Below are 22,838 nucleotides of genomic sequence, written 5' to 3'. Positions count from 1 at the left end.
GAGCATTCGTGAATCTCTGTTTTTATGTTTAATCATACATTTAACAATTAAATAGAATGTGATGAACTGAACAGTCTACCGCCATCTTGTGGCACCTATAGGAAGCTGCGTAAAGTACTCCGCTTGCGGAAACGTTGTTAGCTAAGAGCCTCATAGTTTTCCCAGTGTCTTCTGTAAATTTTTTACACAAACACAAAAGTGTAAAATTATATATTTGCTGAAGCAAACCGTATTTTCAGAAGACATTTCACAGCCTATTCATTCAGGAATGAGCTCATTTCGAAGGGTTCACCTGCTTTTAACTAACTACACAGGTTGAACTCATCGCTCTTGGGTTACATCATGATGGTGTTTATTCATCAGCACTGAAAAGTGTGGGGAGTTTGTTACATACTGCCCATGTGCGTCACGTTGAGACCGAAACTACTGTATATCGCACTCAATTACGAGATCAAGGTGTGGGCAGGTTAGCGGAAGGCTGCAATGACTAAGCACAGGTGGCAAAAGTGATCACAACTTACCTGCTTATAAGTACACGCAATCAAATAAGGAAAGAATGAGGAACTCACTGAGGTGGCAGTTTGAGCTCGAAACTTTCGTCGTCTTAACCTACCAAGTAGTTTCTAAGAAAGGTGTGGTCGATTTGTGACCCAGAGGTTAGAAGTCAAGCCTTCGTTGGCGTCATAACTTCACAAACATCGACGTAAGAAAATATGAACTGAGGGAAATTTCATGGATTTATTCAAGTAATTATTTCAATTAAACAATCAATTAATTTTAAGTACTGACTCTGAAATGTAATTTTTAAATAACTTACAAAGATTATAGCCGACATCAGTATCTCATGGCCAGATGTTGCCTTTTTTTGTGTATGTTGTATCCATGTAAAATCAATAGAACGTTAATTTGGGTAGAAAATCGAGCGCACCTTTAGAAACGTAAGAAGTATAGACGTGCTCCATTTGTTTACGCAACCGTCCAGGAAATTGTTATCTGCCCACTGATAGATTATAGATATATATGTATTTCGCGTGTTGGGCTAAATGCTTGCCGCAAAAACAATGATCAATCATCTAAATTAGGATTTTTTTTTACGTTTTTGTCTTACGCACAGTGGCGGCACACAAACAGGCGAGTATACACCATCGGCGTCTCCCAATTCTACCTTTTTATTTTTATTTTTACCTGAAGTACGTGGCATGACGTCAGCGGAGGCGTGTTCCTCTTTCTGTGCGTAAGTCAAGGTATGGCTCAGGAATCCGACCGCAAGAATCCTGCTCGACTCGATTGACAAACGGCCTATCTTCATATTTAGACGGCAACTCGAAAAAAGCTCCATTTGACTTTGTAGGAGTTTCCAAAGAAGAGACACCTTATCGACTCGTTGATTTTTCCTTATTTTGCGCTTAATTGTTTGGAGTTTGGCAGAATGTCTCTTGCCAGCATCCTACCGGACGACTCTGCGTTTGACAATTTCAAGGAGCAGTGTTTGTCCACCAGTGGAAATTGGCACAACAAGTACGACAAACACGGGATGCAAGTATGGATGGAAATCCCGAAGGACAAAGGAAACAGTTCTGGGTCGAAAGTGCACAAACTCAAGGTAAGTTTAAAAAAAAAAACACACACACACAGGTGCATCTCAGTACGGTTGGCAGAATGTTTTTTGCACCAACAGCCATCACTAAAAGAATTTCACTCTTATGTCGAACATGAAAATATGCAGTAGTAGGCCTTTGTGTTTATAAAAACACGCGCTTTCTTCCTAGAGTACGATATCAAATATTATTGTACACCATTGCAATATTATACACAGTTTGGACACTATTAAAACTCACTGCACTTGATTTAAATATAGCGTCCGGCATGTATTTTACCCAAACCTTTTACCCAAATCAAACACACACACACGCGATTTACAAGAACGGTGCTTGACAAATGTACTGCACTTGATTAATGAAACAATTAAACCATTTATGCAGTTTTTTTCTTCTTAGTTTCTAAACTGTTGTAACATTATGCTGTCAACATATAATTCGGTGATACCTTCATGTACCACTAGAGGGAGTTTGTATGAGAGTTTAAGACTGCATTACTGTAAAATATGGTTATTCGTTTCAGTGAAGGAACGAACGAATGAATGAATGAATGAATTGTTTGAGTTGACATGTGAAACTGACAAACACATTTAACACATTAACACGTAAGACATTCTTTTCACTCATCTTATTTTGTATGCTATTCATATTACAGTCCAACTTAGACCTAATTAAGGTTAGAATTGATTTATTAAATTACATAATTATTCAACAATAATAATATAATCACCTCACAGTTAGGATGATGCGGGTTCGATTCCAACTTCGGCCCTCCCTGTGTAGAGTTGGCATGTTCTCCCCGTGCTCGGGTGGGTTTTCACTGGGCACTCCGGTTTCCTCCCGCATCCCAAAATCATACGTGGTAGGCCGATTGAGTAGTCCAATTTGCCCCTAGGTGTGAGTGCGAGTGCGGACGGTTATTCGTCGTCTCTGCGTGACCTCCGATTGGCTATATCGGTGCAGGCCCATCCTAGCTGACTTTGAACACTTTTGGGACACCCTGAACTGGTTGCCAGCCAATCGTAGAGCACACAGAGACAAACAACCAGTTACAATATATTTTTGTGTTCCAGTGCAAAATCACAGTCAATGAAGTCTCTGCATCCACTATGTACGACGTCATCCACGACAGCGAGTACCGGAAGACGTGGGACCCCAACATGGAGGAGAGCTATGACATCGCCCGTGTCTCCGAGTGCGCCGACCTCGGCTACTACGCATGTGAGCGGTCCTATTCTTCCTAGACTGGTCCCCTGCCAAATACAGAATGTCTCTGACCAGTTGAAGTCATGAGATTTGTGCTGACATTTTGAGTCCTGTCCAGTTGCTTTGTTGTCTCAACAAGGCTCACTTGGAGAAAGAAAAACTGGTGAAACCTACAAAGACACTCACTCCCCTTGTGTCGTTTGCTCCGTGCAGGGCGTTGTCCAAACCCAATCAAGAATCGGGATGTGGTGACCCTGCGCTCGTGGCGAGTGACAAAGGACGAATACCTCATCATCAATTTCTCAGTCAAACATCCGGTACGTGTTCACCCCCAAAAACAAATGAATAAATAACAAAATGAATAACTATGCTTCAAAACGAAATCCATTTCAGCCGTTCCATTTAAAAAATGTAACTTGTGTGTTAAACAAATTCATTAGGCTAGATTGAAATACTTCATAGTACAATAAATAAATCACTGATTATATCAAGATTCAATGAAACGTATGGCAGGCGCAGTTAACGTGAAAAAGACTTTAAATTATTACAAAAAAATTAAGCTTTAAATGCAAATATATTAGAATAAAAAGTTCAATACAACTGAACTGTACGTATGTGACTCCTAATTTACTCTTATGCATTCAATGAAGACTTCTCATTTGAACTGTAACAGTCTGCACGTTCCATTTCAGAAACACCCTCCTCGCAGTAACGTGGTACGAGCCGTTTCCATCCTCACCGGTTATTACATCAAGCCCACAGGACCCAACAGCTGCATTTTTATTTATCTCTCACAAGCCGACCCCAAAGGTAAGATCGAGCTCCAACACAAATCATTCAACTTGGCGCTTTTTGGTGTTTTCATTAAAGACGTGAATGTAGACATGTATTTCCAAATACATGTGACCACTTCAGAGCATCTCCTGATGCTAGCAGCAAGGGAAACAGCAAAATTATTTCCGTTCTTATTTTTTTTAAATGATTTAAAATGTTACGTGTTGAGTTGAATATTTTACTCTTTTTCACTCCCAGGTTCTCTTCCAAAGTGGTTGGTAAACAAAGCTTCCGAAGTCCTGGCACCAAAGGTAAGTTAGGACACAAGCTGAGCTACATCAGGGGTGTCCAAAGATTTGTGCACCAAGGTCCACATAAAATGGTGGCGTCTCGATTTACCATGGTCATGGTCACGTGTAATGACCAAGTTTGCCCCCAAAAGAAGGCATTTGAATACCTGAGTAACGATATGTATAAGCTTTGTGTTGAGGAGGAGAAAAAACAGAAATGAAATCTTGATGAAATTTGACCACGACCCCTGCTAAAGAATTTAGATATAAAGAATATATGGATTGTTTGTGTTCGGGTGTCTGTTGCTTAGAGTGTAGCATCAGTTATCCATCCAGTGCATTATTAATATCAATCAAGATGCTAATTGTTAGCCCATGTGCCGACCTGGTTTCCCCACTGTATTTTAGCGTGAAGCTAGCAGAGATTATGCAGTTGTTTTAAGTTAACATTCAACAAAATATCCTGTTAAAACTTCAGATATTTTTTATTCAATTTGTCCTTATTCATTTTGTGTAAGATTGTCAAAGTGTGGGTCATGGATTTTGGGCACCCCTGAGCTAAATGAAACTGCTCGTTATTGATATGCATGAATGGTTCTGACGGCTTACAAGTGTGGTTTTGTGTGTGCGTGCAAAAAAAAGAAACTGAAAGGTTTTGTGTGTCTCAAAAGACAATAGTAGCCATGGAAACTGGTTTGAAGGGCCTGTTCTGCTGAAGTTGCTTACAAAAGAACTGTTGACATATTGTCTGGCACAACCCGTTTGCCCAGTTGTGTGTGCGTGCGTGCGTGTGTGTGCACGCACTTCTACGAAGCACATAGTTATCTTGTTATAGTGATTTGTCAGCATGAAAGGTTCCAAAGGTGTGCCTTGGGGAACTTGGACAGCAAATAAGATGACGAAAAATGAGGAAGTATTTATTCTTGGGTCCTGTAATTAGTCATAATGTACTCTCCTAGCATGCCCAAATGGACCTGGGTGAACACCTAAAATGCTTGGATACATATTTTTAAAAAGTAAAAATCAAAAGTATGGGTCCTATTTCTTTTCTTCTAATTTTTGTATTCAAGAATTGACATGACATTGACCATTCTATGAATATACCTGGCAGAGACACAATGGACAAAAAGTGGGGCTGGAACATCAAATGGATATACCGTAATTTTCGGACTATAAGTCGCGGTTTTTTTCATAGTTTGGGTGGGGGGGCGACTTATACTCAGGAGCGACTTATATACATATATATGTTTTTTTTCACTTTTTTGGGCATTTTATGGCTGGTGCGACTTATACTCCGGTGCGACTTATAGTCCGAAAATTACGGTAGTACATTATTATTGTGTTAATCATTGAGCACTTTTGCCGTTTATGTCCATATGAGATATAATTTGTTGCCAAAAGGAGGTGAATACAGTCGTGCAGTCACCGAAGTGACAGACGCTTATTCATGTCTGCTGCGATTGTGGGGTTGCCATGGCAACGCTAGTTTAAACGTCAAGCAATGCTAAGAATTGTGCTGAGAACGACTTCTCAGACTTAACCGCATAACAGAAAAATACATTTACCTACCGCTCATGCTGAAAACACGTTTCGATCGAAACTGAGAACATACCGTTTTAAGGTTTTCTTCACACCTGTTCTTACTCTTTTAACTGTCATACCATACCTGTTAGCGTAATGCTACCATATAATACAAAACACCATTAACAGGCTAACAAAAGCATTAGCACTGATCTGCTTACACACAAAGCAACACATTCTTCTTGGAATGAATGAATGAATAATAATGTCCCAACATGTCCAGGTGTTGAAGAGTGTGCACGAGGCGGGTCAGCGGTATTCCAAGTGGAAGGAGCAGAACCGTCCAGATCACAAGCCGTGGCTGTACCCCGATCAGTGCACGCTACCCAAGATGAACCCAGCCGAGCTGGCCATCCAGCGGGGCGACTCGCTGGAGAACGTGGACGAGAGCGCCATGCAGGATGAAAGTTGACAGATATCGGGGATGGTTGACATGGTTACTTATTTGAAATCACCTCAAGTGCACAAATAAGCTCAATGTGTCTTTTTATTATTATTATTATTATTATTTTACTTTCTTCATAATGCAGCTCATCTGTTGAACGTTGTTACTGCATGTCTTTTTTTTTTACTGCAGGTTTTTTTGTCAGGCTTTTTTCTGTGTTCACGTACAAAGTTAATTGTTTAAAGCAGGGGTGGGCAATCTTTTGACTTGCGGGCTGAATCGGGTTCTAAATTTGGACCAGGAGAAGATGGATGTAGTGTTTGTGGGAAGTAATAGAAATTACATGTAAAGGTCATTGCATAAAAGGTTTGGGCCTTTAGTAGGTAGTAAAGCATGGATATATTCCCAAAAAGGTTTTTTGAAAACAAATGCATTTATGAACAGCATTAAACAAAAATAACATTATCACTCTCCAGGGCGGATATGTTTAGACTTGTGTTTGTCCTTGTCTGTAATTTACACTTTTTTGAAATTACACACATTTGCAAATGAACTCTTTCAGTCCATCATTGAAATTTTATGAACTTCCAAAAATCAAACGGCTATAGATTGTCCTTTCCCGACGACAAGTCGCATTTTTTTCATAGTTTGGCCACTGGGGGTGCGACCTATACCCAGGCGCGACTTATATGTCAAATTATTCACGCATTATTGACACATCACTGACTTACTAGTATCGTTGATCATTTTCGTTGATCATCATCACATCATCAGTTATTGCCACTTTGAACCGCATGAGGTCGCACGAGGCCTGGGGAATAATTGGAATGGCAGTTGATGATGAGTCTGATGTCAGCGATGGATGGATGGACAGATGAATGGATGGTTGGATGGATGGACGAACGGACGGCTCTTGTATGGAAAGGATTGCAGCTACGTAATAAACAAAGCCGTAACGTAGCATATTGTGCTTTCTTGCATTTTGCATTCATTAATGCATCATTCTGATATTCCTTTGATTCTTGTCTTCCTTGTTGTGATTTGGGCATACGCTTCCTTTTGTCGGGCAGCATCGCCTTTTCCTGCCCGAGACACGACACAATGAAATTCATTTGATTCAAATCAATTTTTGGATTGTTTCTTTGCAACTTGCGTTCACGGGCTTACCGCTGAAGCAAGTACACCCCAACCATCAGGACAACAGAAACCACATCCACTGTGATCCACACCACTGCGTACGTCCGACGGGCCTGAAACACACCCATTCGGATGAGCGACACGCCAAGACATTCGAGTGGCACCTGCCTTTCTGTACAGCCTTCAGTTTCAACGCTCCAACCTGCTTGTGTAGAAGCGAAAGGAGCGCGAGTACTTGTACCATGATCCAGTTGGGCTGCCGCAAGTCTTTGAGGAGGTGGCAAGCGTTGGTGGTGACGGAGCTGACCCCGGCGCACCACAGCAATGAGAAGAGCCACGACTCATTGACCACCCACACGTTCACCATTACGTTTTGACCCACAAGATGCCTGCCGCGCACCAAAAAAACATATATTAAAAAGAGGAGGCGTTTGGATGGCACTCACCACACGTGTAGCCGTTCGATAGGTACTTTATTGATCCCCGGGCGGAAATTCGGTTGCCAGAGGTTAAATACACAACTAAATAGATAGCCTGCGCCAAACACGACAAAAACAATAACAACAACAGAAGGAAAATGCATCCGATTAGAATAAATAAATGACAATGAACGTATTGGCCCGAATATAAGACGAACCTGATTATAAGACGACCCCCTCTTTTTCAAGACTCACGTTTGAAAAAAGACCTTTTGAACAGCAAATTTAATCTTTATACAGAAAATAATGACAGTACATCTGAAACAAATGATTATAACAATATATTTGAGAGAAAAGGGTATGTTATTTTCATTCAAATCATGCAAAAACTGTCTATCTCATCCTAATATCTGAACATTTAAATATGTAAACTGAAGTGCAATCACATTTGTAAATGAATGGCTTCTGGTTTTCCCACTTTCTGTTTTCTCTTCTCTTATTTTCTTCTCTTTTCTATCTTACTGCTATTTTTTATTTTCCTTCTTTGTGCTGCCGCTATTTTTATTTTTATTCTTTGTGACAGGGGTTCGCTTTGGCCTGGGGAGTTAAGTTCAGCATTGGCTTTAAAGATATCTGGCGCCATCTAGTGTTGTAAATGGGTATACTGTCTAGACCCTGAATGCAAGATGATGCCCACTTTTTCAGTCTTGTTTCAATGCAAAAAAACATTGTTTCATATTCGGGCTAATACGGTACAAATTATTCACGGATCCTTTCCTTCTTTGTATTCTGCGGCATTCTGGAGGCCTTTTGTCACTGCTCTGCCTCTCAAAGGTCACCCTTGATACTACGCTAGGAATCTGATTTGCCGACGGCTGCTCATGTAAGATTTGATGATACTCATCTGTGATTGATACTTTCCGTTGGCCGGCCTGTCTATGGCATTTTGCGTTAGTGTTAGGACACCTGACCTTTGTCAGACGTTATTGGTTTGGCTGAACATTTGAATGTACAAGGCTCAATTTTCACGACTATGATATAAAACACAAATATTTGGTCCGTCAATAGCGCAGTTTTTCACCTATTGCAGGTGGGTGTGGAATTGCAGTGTCCCTGTAATAAAAGTGGCTTCCCACTACACAAAGAAAAATTCGGAACTTGGCCTCACTGGTCCTGCATTCTTTGACAATGGCCTCCGGTTACCATCAGAGCTATTACCTGATTTGCTCCGCGTTCAACTTGTTGTACTGCCGATTGAGATGGTTGCCTCCGTTTTGAAACATGTCGTGCTCATTGTCGTAGACGTGGACCAAGCCCGGAGCGGCTTTTTTCACATAGTCTCGCTCTGTTGGAGGAAGCCACAGGACCTGCGCATAGGACAATTCCTTACGAAAATGTCGCCAGTGTCTTGCAGTTGTCACAAATGAGGATGAAGTAAGCAGCAGCGATGATCACAGGCTGGCTATGTTAGCCTGCATACTGGCCAGCGTCCAGTCAACTCAAGTTTATTTATATGGCCCTAAATCACAGACAAGTCTCAAAGTGCTTCAAATGTGCGAAATTGGCTTACATGAAGAAAAAACCTTTGTCAGAGTCGACATTGAATCTTTAGGGTTTTAAGGTCATCGGAACACTCGTGTGTAACTAACTAGCCCACAGGTGTCAAAGTCAAGGCCCGGGGGCCAGATACGGCCAGTCACATCATTTTATGTGGCCCGCGAAGACAAATTGTGCGTCATTACTAGAATTGCAAATTGTCTTCACTTTTAATAATATACTTTCCTCTAAATATTTGACCATCTTTTACTCGTCTGATTTGAAAACGAGTCATTTGTCAGTTTGTTTTGTAGCTTTTACTGTATACAACATGAGGTGCTCATACATTTATTTGGGTTGACAGTCATAATGGCCCTCCGGAGGAAGCTATGACTACAATGCGGCCCGCGAAAAATATGAGTTTGACACCCCTAAACTAGCCCAAGGGTAATGGAGAAGGAAGAACAAATGTTTGCCTGTGTTTTACAGACGAATGAGAAATCAGGCATCATGACTGTGACTTCCATTAACCCTCAATTCTTCTCAGTAACCAACCAGTTTGTCCTGCGTTTGTTTACGCTGCTTTGCTAAAGGTTTTATTGTTCTTTTTTTCATCGTTCAATTTCCCGCGACAAGTACAAGACCGGAGGTATTTCTAACCTCATTCAAAGTTTAAAGCTTTTTCTTTCTTCACTTTGCACGCTTTTGCCCATGCGAAACCCTTTGAGACTTATCTGTGATTACGGGCGATATATAAATAAACTTGACTTGATTTAAATTTGGCTCAGTTTCAAACGAGAGAATTGAGCATCATCTAAGTTTGAAACAAAGGGCATCATTTCATCTAATAAAAGTCTGCTGGGAAGGCGGCAACATAAATTTCAAAATGCTAGCTAAATGGCTAAAAGGAATTAGCTTCGCAAAGACAAACCAAAAGGGTGAACGTTTTTATATCGAAACAAACAAAAATGTACCTATGGCATATAGAAAGCAAGTCCGCTACGTTAAAGCTAACGTGACGTGCCTCTTCTTCATGTTTTTAATTAAGATGCAGCAGTGCTCGTAGAGCTCGATGCTGCCTAACAATGTGGTATTGCAATGCGCGCAAATCCTAATTGGGACGTTTAAGTAGCCTGGAAAAAGGCATACAAATGATTGCTTAAGAATCCAGCAGAGATGCAGCCAAACACACTTTCTGTGCATGTGTATATCGCTGCGCTCCAACATGGTGTGTCCTTGTCTTTGCCCATTTCCGAGTCTGTAACGAAATCCGCTCAGCTGACTGAATGGAGCAGAATTCCAAGTGTGAGGGAGAAATGAGTTTTGAGGCCTACCAGGCTTGGGTCCAGTTCAGACATAAGGATGGTTCTGATCACATCCACCGTGTCATTCTTCTGGTCGGGACTGTAAAGGTCGAATATGACCGATACGTTGTGGCTCTTGGCGAGCTGCAGGAGCTGCAGTAAAGATGCAACGCTCTGATTCCGGGCTTCTTCTTTATCCTCCGCAGAGAGCTGAGACAGTGAGCGGAAAGGATCCGTCTAGAAAATATTGATTGCGTACAATCAATACAATGCCAATGGGTACTATTCAGTCGCGGTTCTCAAAATTGTCGAGACACACTCTTTGCAACTTTTTGCTAACATTGAATTTGTATGTTATGTATTTTTTGGTTTATCTTGGAAAAATACAGCATTTTACTTTTTTACCGTTACAACTTTTTCTACAAAAATCATCTTTGTTCATATGAAGTTTTTGTTTTTTAAGAATGTCGTGAATTCATAAAAACTCTGGATTGATCATCTTCACTTTTGGATTTTTACCCCTCAAAAAGTCAGTTATTTAATCTCTATGGCAACTATGAAACACTTGGCTATGTTTACTCCATCATTATTATGCATGCGAACATTTCAAGGTGAGTGCTCACTTGTAGGAACCATTCACCCGCGTTCAGACTTTTCAAGTCTGTCCAGCTCAGCTCCGTGCTCGCATTGAAATCGGTGTGCGCAAACTTCTTTTTGACGTCAGTTGTTCTCCTTAAGAAGCCTGAGTGATGATCGTGCATCAAGAATGGGATTCTGTCCTTACTAATTTGTGCGCAAAATAAGGGAAACAAATAAGAACAATGCGTCAGTGCGAATCGGCACAAGTTACATTCAAGATGTTCATTTGACATATGCACAATAAAAACACAACGATGGAACTGAGCAATTACTTTTTTTTACTTTGTTAGTCTCCTTCCACTGTGACATTATAATATTCTTAAAAAGAGCAATTTTAGACAATGAATATTGCAGAAAAGAAAGGGAAAGGCAATGTACACAAGATGAAATAAAAAACAATGGCAAAACAAAATGGCAGGGTGTCAGCAGTAATAATCGGATTAGCGCCGAATGTTTACAATTCCAATGATATTGCACAGTGTAAACTTTAAAGCGAGCACGTTTAGAAAGGGGGGGAAAAGAGTCGCATCAAATTAAAATGTTAAGCACATTTTTGAATACAATGGAATTAAAAAAAAACAAAAAACAAAAAAGTCATAATAAAGTTAGCTGTACATGTGTCAGGCATACGTTTTCCATTAATAGAATACAAACGGATTTAATTTACTTACAAAAAAAATCTAAATACTTTTTGCCGTTTGTAGAAAAAGTTCGTATAACATAAAATGTCTGAAATATTTTATGTTAAAAAAGAAAAGAAGAAAAAGTGTTAAGTAAACATGACTTCAAATGACACAAAGAAATAATGACCTACGCTTTGCTGGCCAGTACCTGATCTGCACGTCTGTCTCAAATGCCGTCACGCCGCATTGAAGGCTCTTTCGGAATGACATCATCGTGTTCTCGGGAGCCAGCTGAGCGCAAACACCAAACGTGGTGAGACACAAGAAAAACGCGTACATAAAAAATAAGCTCCACTAAGGCACACAACGTGCGTCCACACACGGGCCGGGTTCACACCTGAGCTGCGATCGAGTTTGTAAGCAGGAAAGTTTGTGTGTAGAAGCAACGTTTCCCATAGGAATCAATGCAAAAGCAAATAATGTGTGAGGGACTTTACACTTTTTGCCTTATTACTCCATGTGAAACACACAGCAAACCAAAACAACTGTTTTATTTTTGATTTTTCAAACCTTTATACCAAGATGGAAATGGACGAACACAAAAGTGTCTTCTTTGTGTTTTTATTGAAAACAAGCCGGTACTCCCTGGCCGTACTCCGTTGCGAGCTCGGCAACATTTGCTATGCCTTTATGATTTTGAGTTTCATATTCATAGTCTTAGAAGACATACTTGACGACAGTACTTGTTTTTACTTAACGCGTTAAGAGGAACGAACAGGGGAATAACGAGCAAAGGAGACGTGGGGGTGGGGTTCCGAAGTTGAAATTTGGTTTGCAAGTAGATGCATGAAAATTGCGAGGCAAGGTACGTATGTACATATAGGCATTTGTAAGTAAAGGTACTACTCTATTTGCTCGCTCCGCTTGTGACATTAGGAAAACACACAAGGACGCACACTCACCATTGGTGCGCCTCTGTGGCCGATGAGCTTCGGCTTTGGAGGCAAGTCGCTGTGGTCGATCAGACAAGGTGAATGGATGAGTAAAGGACACAGAAGGACGGCTGCAGAAACTACAGCGCACAACGACGCCATCAGGAAGCGAGACCCTGGTTTAAGGAAAAAACAAGAGTTTGGGCATGCCATCTCTCTTTCTCTCTCTCTCTCTCTCTCTCTTTGTTTTTCTTTTGCACCACTTTAGTTCAAATGAGGCTCCTTAGCTTATATTTGCACATAGGCTCTTGACACTAAGCTAACACAACAAAGTGGCAAAGCGTTAATTTTGTCTAAATGAGGATCATCAACTCAATTTAGCATAGGTCCTTGGAACAGACAAGTCACAATAAGTTGTGATTATTTTATGATTTTAGATGTGTTTTCTCACCTATAAATTATATGACATTTTTCTATGGTGCAATTTGATAACTTCATGATTCACATAGCATACATTTGCTTTTGGCCATGTGGAATCCCTCGAAGACAAATGGGCTCAGCAGAACCAAACTTCCAACAGCACCGAACTGCAAGAAAGGAGCAGTCGCCTTCCAAAGAACAAAGCACATTGACCACATTCAATGCAATACATGCAAAACATACAGTTAGTACCATCTGGCTACGGTGACTTTATGGCATTAAAGGCGTTCCTACCTGGAGTGAGAGAGGAACAGTTGGCCATTCTCTCATCCACTGGAGACTTATTCCGATGATCCCAAGAGAGATGAAAAGCAAACTGAGGACAAGGAGGCACTTCAAGGAAAGAAATGTGAACAATAAATGACGTTCTGTAATGCATAAAAGACAATCCTATCAGGGGCAGGGAATGAAGTCAACTTACCTTATGGAGCCAATGTAAGTTGAGTGGTTCTCTCAAGGCAACTTGGAATAAAGCAAAAAGCTGAAGAATGAAATAATAGTTACAGTGCCTGTCTGAAAATACAATTGCATCGTATTTAAACAGTAATAAAACAAGAAATAAATTCGGTGATAACTGCAGTCCCATCCCCGTGGAGTACCACAAGGCTCCTATTTAGGGGCCCTTCAGGTAAATCAATCACCCTGTCCTCTCACCAGCAGCAGTACACAGTAGCTGGTTAACACCGCTGAGACGATGATCAGCACCATGAACCAGTTCACCCAACGCTTCAGTTTGATGAAGCCCTTCCTATAAAGAACAACAAAAGAGCAATATAGCAGAGGCCAACAGGAAGTGGGAGCTTTATGTGTGCTCGTTTGCTTACCAGTTGACATCCTCTCGGTCATTTGAAGTGACCAGACAGATGTACATCCAACACACCGACAGCAAGGTGATCAAAGTGAGGAATGAGAACCAGAAGCATGCACTCTAAAGTGGGGTAAAGAAAAAAAAAAAAAAAAACACTCTGATGAATAGAGTGCGTCATCTATTTAGACAACAAGAGCTGAAAACGAGTTGACTTAAAGTTGATGAAAAGCACAGCAACCTAACGATGTGTACTATGTGTTACTCTCCCCGACAATTAATAACACGAGCTTTTCAATCAAAAGAACACACGTTAGCTATGTAATAAGTTATGATGAATGAATGAATGAATGAATGAATGAATGAATGAATGAATGAATGAATGAAAATACTGCAAAATTTAGTATTGATGAAATAGTGCCACAACTGACAATATACATACGATATACTAATAATATAGATACATTTTTAAGAATTAAAGCTTTTGCATCAACAGTTTGTGAGACATGACGCTGTATTATTTAAGGACAGAATGTGGGCCACGTTTTGAAGTAAATGGAAATTTTTGTTTTAATAGTAAAAATATTGAGTCATAAAAACAGCACATTTGGGGGGGTTTCCTAACAACAAATAGACTATATACAAAAACAGACTACAAAAATGATCACTTGAAAAAAAACACAAAAAAAACACACATAATTCAATTGTCCTTTTCCTGCTACTGTTGTTCAGGAAAATACAAGATAGAATGTAAATATATCGTTTGAACAAAGAGCCTCCAGAAAATTTGACTTCTATACTTTAGCAGCTAAAGTTACTGAACTTTATGGCCAGCTTTCAAAGTGGTTTGGGTAAAGTTTAGCTAAACCATGAAAGCGCCAAGTTCCAAATCCATCCATCCATCCGTCCATCAATTTTCTATACCGCTTGTCCCTACGGGGGTCGCGAGCGTGCTGGAGCCTATCCCAGCAGTCATCGGACAGTAGGCGGGAGAAACCCTGAACCGGTTACCAGCCAATCACAGGGCACACAGACACAAACAACCGTCCACATTCACATCTAGGGACAATTTAGAGCGCTCAATTGGCCTACCAAGCATATTTTTGGGACGTTGGAGGACACCAAAGTGCCTGAAGAAAACCCATGGGAGCACGGGGAGAACATGCAATTTCCATACAGGGAGGGGCAGAGGTGGAATCTAAGCCGCACCCTCCTAACTGTGAGGCGGACGTGCTAACCAGTGCGCCAACGAGCTGCCCCCAAGTTCAAAATATTTGCCTTTATTTAAGGAAACAACAGCAGCAGAGAAACATATTAAAGTAGGCATGATGACACTTTACTATATAATTGAAGAAAAAAAAAAAACTACAACCATTTGTTGCACCAAACATTTTCATAAACATAGTATTTGCCTCAAACCGTCCCAGTTATTATTTTTTTTTTTCATTTCCAAGCCCTAAACGTTGACCTTTATCGTGCAAAGGGATTCTTTCGCAAATGACCGAGTTGTTGCTGGAATGTTAATGCTGGTAGAGTTCCAATGCTTGCTGTCGTGGGAAACGCGAGAAAAACCAAGCAAGTCGTTTTATGGCATTCCGCACACAAACAAATAAACAGTTCATTTTCCAAAATACGTCCCCTTTGGGTTGCATTCTTTGAACTTCCCCTGGACCCTGTAACATCCCTTTCCTGTTATTCAGCATGTGTTTTTTCTACAAACAAATGACAAGCAAGAACAAAAAAAAAATTAATATCACACAAATACTATTTGAGGTTATACGTATTGGTAGTACCGTATATTCATGACCAAATATATTCCAAAACTCGTGCCCAAAAGAATGTTATTAGAGAGAGAGAGACAAAAAAAGGCTCTCTGACTCAAAGGGTGAAGTTTAAAGCCAAGATGAGACATAAAAGGATTTAAAAGTGAATATTGAAAATGTTCAACCAAATTCTAAAAGGACACAAATCTGCTAGCTCAATGACAGAACCTTATCGCTCAAAACCACAAAGTTGAGCTAATGTAAACTGGCATGCTAACACCCGGAAACAAATGCTACTTTACCACACATGAAGTATTGTCACATACTACAAAAGAGAATCAAAGACAGTATAAGATGTTTTAAAACTTTTTCAAATTTAAAAATATGTACAGTGATCCCTCGCTACTTCGCGTTTCGTTTATTGCGGCTTCACTACATCGCGGATTTTTTTTCCAAATGAAAAAAAAACCATTTAAAAGTCGAAATAAAACTTCGAAATTGAGGAAACATGTGTCTAACCTTTAGGACAATGTAGTATTGCTCCAAATGTTCGTTTACATTCCTTTAGAAGTCCATTTTCGCGTGTTAGCACAATCGCGCATTAGCACAATCGCGCATTAGCATCTTTCCGCTTACTCGTTAGCCTGCCCAGTACTTCTTGTTGGTTTTCGTACTTCGCACATTTCACTTATCGCGGGTGGTTTTTGGAACCGATTATCCGCGATAAACGAGGGAATACTGTATACCTTCGTTAATTGCGTTTTTGAAAAAAAAAAAAAGAAAAGTTTTGGGTGGGCTCAAGCCTCCGTTTTTCTGTTTTTGTGGAAAACATTGTAATTACACTAGGCGTCAATCATACGTGGATATTTGTGGGCTGGCCTGACACCTTGTCCGCCACAGATAATATATAGTTTCGTCAAAAAAAAAGTCAGCCATCTTAATGGAAAACTTATTACAACTTACAATAGCATGTATGTTATGGTAATTACAAAGCAAGCGATGAACCACATCGCGCTGTGGCAGGGGTTCACTGTATATTCAATTTCATTTGTATGCATTGATACACAAATTGTTCTCGCTCTCCGGACAAACATAAGCATGAGAATGTATTTACTTTACTTGTCCTGGCATTCCTCGAGCGTTTCCACTGGCAGCTGTACAAGCCTCGACAGCAAGTGGTGAACAGCGACATCCCTTCGACTTCTCATCCGCAGCGTAACCAGTGGGATGGCGTTGGACCACAAAGTAGGTTCACCGGCTTCCCACAAGGGGAACTGAGTCCCCATTCATGGCGTTGACCTATAGGGAGTGAGCTGGAAGGGGAAAAAAAGGGGAGGGAGAGCCAATGAGGATTTGTTAGGTTTGAGGGGAATCTGTGCCTAAATAAGGTCCTCAATAGAGTGTGGTGAGAGCCATTGGCTGAACTGACAATGGAAACACCACAGGAGAGCTTTGAGAGTGCACAGTGATGTCAGAGCACAAACTGAAGGCCAGCGAGGCCTTCTCTGCTGGCCTAAACATGATCACAAGCAAGCACTGACCTACATTTTGTCACTGTCAGGGAGAGAGACCCAGTCCCCTTTTGGTCTGTCCCGCCATTATTTTTACGAGGGCTGGACAATAACTCCGAATCGATTTTGTAATCCAGTAGAATGCTATACTGAAATTATAAAGGCTGCAGTTTGGAGAAAAGCACCCCATAAATGTCCGCAACTTGAACTGTCTGAGGAGTGTTCGGAAAACTCCGCCTTTTCCTCACTCCTTGGGGGGGCGTGCAGCATTACATCACCTTCCGATTGGAAGTTCAGATAGTTTTCAACACAATACAAAGTAAAAATACAGTGGTGCCCGTTTTTTGCTTTTTTTCTCTCAGACATGCAACAATGTCTGTGTCTGTGTTTTTCAGCACTGACTCTGTGTGCACCAGTGAACAGAATTTAAAGTGCCAAGTCGGTGCAGATTATAGAGGGTGGAAAGTAATCCAAGAAGGAAAAGGGAAGGGGCGGGGTGGGTATTGGAGGATTGTACAAGTTTGTTGCATGAATATCTTTGATACAACTTTTTCTCAATCACACCTCACACCCAAAGAAAGCATCTAAAGATTACTGTTTCGGCTCTTTTTAACGAGCGTGGGCAAAAGTCCTCACACTTTGTACCTAAGTACATTAACAAAACGTATGTAAAAAAAAGTTTAGTTAAAGCAGAAGCACATTTATTTTCTCCTTCACTTGAGCAACATTTTTAAAAAGTACAGGAGTAGTAACTTTAAAGTGTCACCAGAGCGAGTAAAAACTACAAGTATTGCTCAATTTGTTTGGTAAGTTACAGTATCACCGCTTTGGCAAGTTGGAACAATGGTAAAAACATGTTTTGTTGATTTCAAGACAAAAGCTAGCTGGAGTTAGCTCAGACGCTTATGACGCCAGTAACAACACAACTTGACTATCCTGATTTTTGCGACAGTATCTGGGGATTCGATTGCAACTATATCTACGAGTCAAGATCACATCTAGTGTTTTGCTAACTTGCACTGCACAGCTGTCAACTAGTGCACACTTTTGCCTTACTTGCAACATGGAATTGTCTAATTTGACCTTTTGACCACTCGCAAAAATTTGCTGGAGGTGCCTCAATCAATTCTTGCCAATCAAAAGTTCTTTCTAGTTATCTAGGTGTAATTCTTACTGTATTTTTTAGCGTATGCAGCAGGCAACAGAATGTGAACTGGGCACCGAGGGTATTCTGTTGCCAGTGGCACAAAGATTAATTTATAAATGTGACGCATGTGCAATGCTCCCTTGCATAGACAGGGGGCGACATTGCAAGAAAAAGTCAGATTGTAACATTTAAAAAAAGAAGAAGCCGTTCTAGTTGCACAGAGGCAGACAGTGCCGTTGGGTGAGTTGAAGACATGGATTTGTATTGCTTTTATTTGCAATAATTTTTTTTTATTTATATATATTTTTTATTAAACCTATGCGCCGTTTTCTTTTCGAAGATTGTACTAGTGTATTAACGTGTGGTGAATGTGACAAAACCGCTCGTTTGACGCCTGCTGTACAACTGCGGCCAGACGCTAAGCTAACTTAATGCTAGCTGCGATCTTGTTTACAAGTAAAACGACAAGGGGTGTGTTTCCTTTCGTTTGTGTTTCACCCTGGTTTCAAAAATATTTGAATTTCCAGATTCTTTTAGTCTCGTCAAGTAGGTGACAATGCGACGAAAGCGGCGTTTTATACGTTTCGATTGTCTGCACCCCATACAGGATGCGTCTAGCATTATTAGAAATCAATTTATTATCAAGGCTAGGAAGAATGAAACGAAGGAAGGGTGCAGAGCATAGGGGAAACTATTTTGAAAGGGGGAAGCGTGTCAGGAAAATGAGTATAATGTAGGAATGAAAGAAGAAAACGTCGATCTATGTACGTATAGGGCGGAGTGAGCTTGGAAATGACTAAGTCAATGAGTATTAAAAGTGGGAAGGTAACAAGAATGAATTCATAGAGAAATTAACGTAGGACGGACAACCAGAAGGAAACAAGGATAAATGGTAGGAAGAAAAAGTCGTTTTTCAAATTGAAAGGAAAGTTGAATGAAGAAGGGAAGTTCAATAGACGTGAAACCCAATCACTGGGCTTGAGTACAAACCCTAATTTAGAACCTTAACACTAACTTTGAAATGCTAATGAAACCATTGTGCATTGTAAATTGTGTTGGCAAATAAGAATTTCGTGTGCGCGTGCATGTGTGTTAATGTGTTTATTTATGGGTATGCAGCGACAATGGATCAGAAGATTCCTTATGATGACTATCAACTCCCAGTGGTCTTCTTGCCCTCTTATGAGAACCCTCCAGCATGGATACCTCCTCAAGAGGCAAGCTACTGTGTTTGTGTTACAGCACATTCGACTTGCCGGATTGTAAAAGAATCAATACTGAATGCGTTTTTTTTTTTTTTTTCCCCCCGGCTCAAACTGTTTGTGCTCCTGAGCAAATGTGTGAATGCTGTGATCAATTACGTTAAGATGTAACATGCACTTCACTGATTACATATTTCATCATTTACCACAGTCACTCAGTTCAACTGAGTTTGTGCCCTAAGTTGTAGATTTGACATCATATTGAACAGTTTTCACTGTGTTGTTTTAGAGGATTCGCCACCCTGATTACAACAATGAGCTGACCCAGTTCCTCCCACGCACAGTGGTCTTGAAGAAACCTCCGGGAGCACAGCTTGGCTTCAACATTCGCGGTGGCAAGGCTTCGCAGCTGGGAATCTTCATATCCAAGGTTAAATATCCCTCAATGTGTGCGTGCGTGCCATGCAAGGCTTGACGATATGGATATAAACTAGAAATTCAGATTTCTCAGAAAGATCAAGTTTACAATTGTAAGTGATTTTTTTTTTTTTTTTTTTCTTAACCTTCAAAACGAGTCCTAATTTTGCTTCATTTCTCCAAAAAGTAAACAGGCTTTTCAAGTGCCACTCCCCCCATAAAAAAAGAATAGAATATATCCAGTCATCTTCCATACCGCTTTTCCCATATTTTATACAATTACTTTAATTTGTTGCATATACAGCAACACTACAATCACAAAACACGTTATCGTGCCTAAGCCATCTTATAACAACGTATTACCTTTCTAAATTAGGTCAGTATAACTGCTTTTCATTTGGGCTGAGTTCTGTCGCCATCTTGTGGACTTTTTTTAGAAAGCGCAAACGTTTTTCAGCCAATAATGGAAGATATGCTAAAAAAATGTTTGACTCTGTAAATTTGCACATAGCGTACTGCGTGGGTACAGTGTCGTGTAGTTTTACTCAGTTGATTTTTTTTTTTATAGATGAACACAATCCTTGATAAATTTGAATTATATTGTAGTATTTAAATGTCCTCTTTGGGATTGATATATGACTACAAAACTGTCGCTAAAAGTGATATTTTACACTTTTGTCCCTCGAAATATAAACAAAATTGCATATTCTAACCAATGTCTAGGACTTTCAGCTTGATGTATGGAGTCTAATGTTGAACTATGGAAGCTGCTTGGAACAAAGAATCCTGTTCCAGAAAAATAACTTCATGAAGTATATTCATTGATCATTGTATCCCGTTGGGCGTTGTCAGGTGGTTCCGGACTCTGACGCTCACCGTGCAGGACTACAGGAAGGAGACCAAGTTCTTTCCGTCAACGAGGTGGACTTCCAAGACATCGAACATTCCAGAGTAAGTTGTATTTATTTTGTACTTTGTGGAACAAATACGTGGTAAGCAAGGGAACCTTCTTGAAAATAAATCGCCTCTAACATCATTTTAAAAATGTTTATGCATCAATGTCGACCAGTAAAAGTTGAAAATACACCAAAATGTGACCCTCTTGCACCAAATTGAGCAGAAGGCGTACGGCCGCATAGCACAGCAACCATGGTAGATTAACCCTTACCTGCTGCTGTCTGAGGCAAAATTTATCAAGAGAGTATGTTTGGAATTCCATTATAGAGACCGTCTTGAGTTTCCGGATCCATTTCCCGTGGTTTTGTCTAAAACATCACTTGGGGCAGGAACTGAATCGTCGGAATAGTCCAAATCCAAACAATGCCCACTTCTACGATTTGATGAGTCGTCAATGTCATCAATTGATGCTACGTATGAAAGGTGACACGCCACGTCATCGACGTATGTCACCAACGGAGGCTCTTTAGGGTTTTCGTTCACACCAGTATAATCATGTCCAGATCACGTCATCTATAATTGATGTGCTTGTTCCATGCATGTATATTGTACATCATTTTGAAGGGGATTAAGTGGATCTTATAAATATGTAACTCAATTTTCGTGTTTGATCCATGAGGATCCGGTCACATACCATATTTGCGCAAGGCTACAAGGATGCTACGTAACGCCTGAAGTAACGCTTTGTTTTTGGCTCGTCACTGACCATTCGAAAAAGTCTTAACCTAGCCGAACCCGTTGTGTGTCTGTACGTGTGTGCGCATCTTCAGGCTGTGGATATTCTAAAGACTGCACGGGAAATCCTGATGAGGGTCCGCTTTTTCCCTTACAGTAAGTTGGCTGACGTGCCTCGTGCCAAAAGAATATTTCTAATCTGCAATTTTCAAATTCAATTTAGTTTGCAAAGAATGTTAAATGTGCTTGAACTTCAGTGAATAAAACCGTAAGTCAGATATACAAATTGGAATACAGTCGACTTAAAAGCTATCCTTTGGTATGATCGAGAACGTCCACAAAACACTAACCTCGCCCGCATAATGGACCAAGTGATTGCTAAATGAAGTCTGCGGTAATGTGTTAGAAACTTGCCACAATGACACTTGTGCCTGCTTTTCAGTATCTTTATTCAAGACTTTTATGAAGCGGTTCTTTCATACAGCCATTTAAATGAATGCCAAACTTCTGTTCCAATCATTTCAGACTACCAGAGGCAGAAGGAGAGGACTGTCCACTAGGGGGTGTCAGAGACAGAAAAAAGGTCATTGTCACTTCGTTGAGCCTCTCCCAAACACACAACCCACTCTTATGATTTTCTCCTGACTTCTGTGGAGAATTTAATGGAGCGCATTTGCATATCGATAGTCACGCCAATGTATGAAGTCAAAGAGTGGCATTTGAATGAGGCAACGTCAATGCGGTTTGCAGGTTCAGACGAGCTTATATGCTGGGAAATAACCAAGCCACGTCGACATGCACATGCGTGAGATGTAAACATCAAGGCCACACTCGCCAAATACGAAAAGACCGCGGTAGCTTTCTGTGGAAATGAACTAATCGACGAATGAACGTAAACGTCAAGGCCACCACGCACACCTAATATGAAAAGACGGCGGTAGCTTTCTGCGAGAGTTAACTCATCGACCAAGTCGAGCACGTTCTTTGCTCTTCTACATGCAAGTTTCAAGCTCGTGTGAATGAACGGTTGTCCCTATGCTACTGAATGAATACCTTTTCAGTCTTCTTGCTGTGCCACCAGTTCTTTCCGGTCTTTTTCCTTTTCTTTGATTTTTTTTTTTTTCTCTCATCGTGGTCCTCTCGAAAAATAAATAGTCAAAGTCTAAGTCTGCTTTATTGTATTTATCTTATTTATTTATATATTTATTTATATTTATTTCCTGTGTGGCTTCAGTGTTCCCATTGATGTGAACTTTGTGAGAATCGGTATGAAGCGAGTGTTCAAAAGTAGTTTCTGTTTTTCTTTTAGAAAGACAATCACATTTTTGCCCGAGGGAGGAAATGAATTGAATGTATCAATGATTCATTGAAGTCCTCAAGACACTGTGAATGTGGGGACTTTCTTTTTTCGTCCATACATCTTTTCTGGTTAGCATCCGAATTTCTTAGAAGGGTTC

At 40.4% G+C, this 22,838-nt stretch overlaps 3 protein-coding genes across 8 annotated transcripts; 2 read left to right on the top strand and 1 right to left on the bottom strand.

The window, feature by feature from the left end:
* Window positions 1–1,265: 1,265 nt before the first annotated feature.
* stard14 (START domain containing 14) lies at window positions 1,266–6,324 on the top strand. The gene is made up of 6 exons (XM_037261888.1): window positions 1,266–1,603; window positions 2,672–2,819; window positions 3,018–3,121; window positions 3,497–3,614; window positions 3,837–3,889; window positions 5,673–6,324. The coding sequence occupies exons 1-6, from the start codon at window positions 1,430–1,432 to the stop codon at window positions 5,859–5,861; spliced, it is 786 nt and encodes a 261-aa protein (XP_037117783.1). The 5' UTR covers window positions 1,266–1,429; the 3' UTR covers window positions 5,862–6,324.
* On the bottom strand, window positions 5,949–16,901 carry gdpd2 (glycerophosphodiester phosphodiesterase domain containing 2). Of its 5 annotated transcripts, XM_037261881.1 has the most exons (14): window positions 16,587–16,893; window positions 13,729–13,832; window positions 13,559–13,652; window positions 13,326–13,385; window positions 13,139–13,237; window positions 12,939–13,032; window positions 12,455–12,600; window positions 11,701–11,783; window positions 10,854–11,013; window positions 10,261–10,467; window positions 8,609–8,757; window positions 7,213–7,360; window positions 7,002–7,084; window positions 6,249–6,916 (listed from the first exon to the last, which is right to left on the bottom strand). In XM_037261881.1, the coding sequence occupies exons 1-14, from the start codon at window positions 16,662–16,664 to the stop codon at window positions 6,826–6,828; spliced, it is 1,596 nt and encodes a 531-aa protein (XP_037117776.1). In that variant the 5' UTR covers window positions 16,665–16,893; the 3' UTR covers window positions 6,249–6,825. The 5 variants fall into 5 exon arrangements, with proteins under 5 accessions (XP_037117777.1, XP_037117774.1, XP_037117778.1 ...); XM_037261882.1 differs by having other exon boundaries at window positions 5,949–6,916; window positions 7,002–7,360; window positions 16,592–16,901; XM_037261879.1 differs by having other exon boundaries at window positions 5,949–6,916; window positions 7,002–7,360; window positions 16,587–16,899.
* A 1,421-nt stretch (window positions 16,902–18,322) lies between these two features.
* On the top strand, window positions 18,323–22,547 carry pdzd11 (PDZ domain containing 11). Of its 2 annotated transcripts, XM_037262325.1 has the most exons (7): window positions 18,323–18,370; window positions 19,250–19,347; window positions 19,622–19,762; window positions 20,602–20,700; window positions 21,036–21,129; window positions 21,477–21,537; window positions 21,907–22,547. In XM_037262325.1, exons 2-7 carry the CDS (start codon window positions 19,255–19,257, stop codon window positions 22,013–22,015), a joined length of 597 nt encoding a protein of 198 aa, XP_037118220.1. In that variant the 5' UTR covers window positions 18,323–18,370; window positions 19,250–19,254; the 3' UTR covers window positions 22,016–22,547. The 2 variants fall into 2 exon arrangements, with proteins under 2 accessions (XP_037118220.1, XP_037118221.1); XM_037262326.1 differs by lacking the exon at window positions 21,036–21,129.
* Window positions 22,548–22,838: the final 291 nt, after the last annotated feature.

The sequence above is a fragment of the Syngnathus acus genome, chromosome 10, assembly GCF_901709675.1.
Source record: "Syngnathus acus chromosome 10, fSynAcu1.2, whole genome shotgun sequence".
Taxonomy (NCBI): Eukaryota; Metazoa; Chordata; class Actinopteri; order Syngnathiformes; family Syngnathidae; genus Syngnathus; species Syngnathus acus.
Note: the sequence above shows the minus strand (reverse complement) of the source record. Positions and strands in the feature narration are given on the sequence as shown.

Excerpts from the sequence above, each read along its gene's own strand:
- stard14 (XM_037261888.1), top strand. The coding sequence starts at position 1,430 with ATGTCTCTTGCCAGCATCCTACCGGACGACTCTGCGTTTGACAATTTC. Across the intron at positions 3,122-3,496 it reads ATTTCTCAGTCAAACATCCG|AAACACCCTCCTCGCAGTAA; the intron begins GTACGTGTTCAC and ends GTTCCATTTCAG. Across the intron at positions 3,615-3,836 it reads CTCACAAGCCGACCCCAAAG|GTTCTCTTCCAAAGTGGTTG; the intron begins GTAAGATCGAGC and ends TTTCACTCCCAG.
- gdpd2 (XM_037261880.1), bottom strand. The coding sequence starts at position 16,664 with ATGTCGCTGTTCACCACTTGCTGTCGAGGCTTGTACAGCTGCCAGTGG. Across the intron at positions 11,784-12,454 it reads GCCACAGAGGCGCACCAATG|CTGGCTCCCGAGAACACGAT; the intron begins GTGAGTGTGCGT and ends GTTTGCGCTCAG. Across the intron at positions 10,468-10,853 it reads CGGGTGAATGGTTCCTACAA|ACGGATCCTTTCCGCTCACT; the intron begins GTGAGCACTCAC and ends AATATTTTCTAG.
- pdzd11 (XM_037262325.1), top strand. The coding sequence starts at position 19,255 with ATGGATCAGAAGATTCCTTATGATGACTATCAACTCCCAGTGGTCTTC. Across the intron at positions 19,348-19,621 it reads CATGGATACCTCCTCAAGAG|AGGATTCGCCACCCTGATTA; the intron begins GCAAGCTACTGT and ends GTGTTGTTTTAG. Across the intron at positions 21,130-21,476 it reads ATTGATGCTACGTATGAAAG|GCTGTGGATATTCTAAAGAC; the intron begins GTGACACGCCAC and ends GCGCATCTTCAG.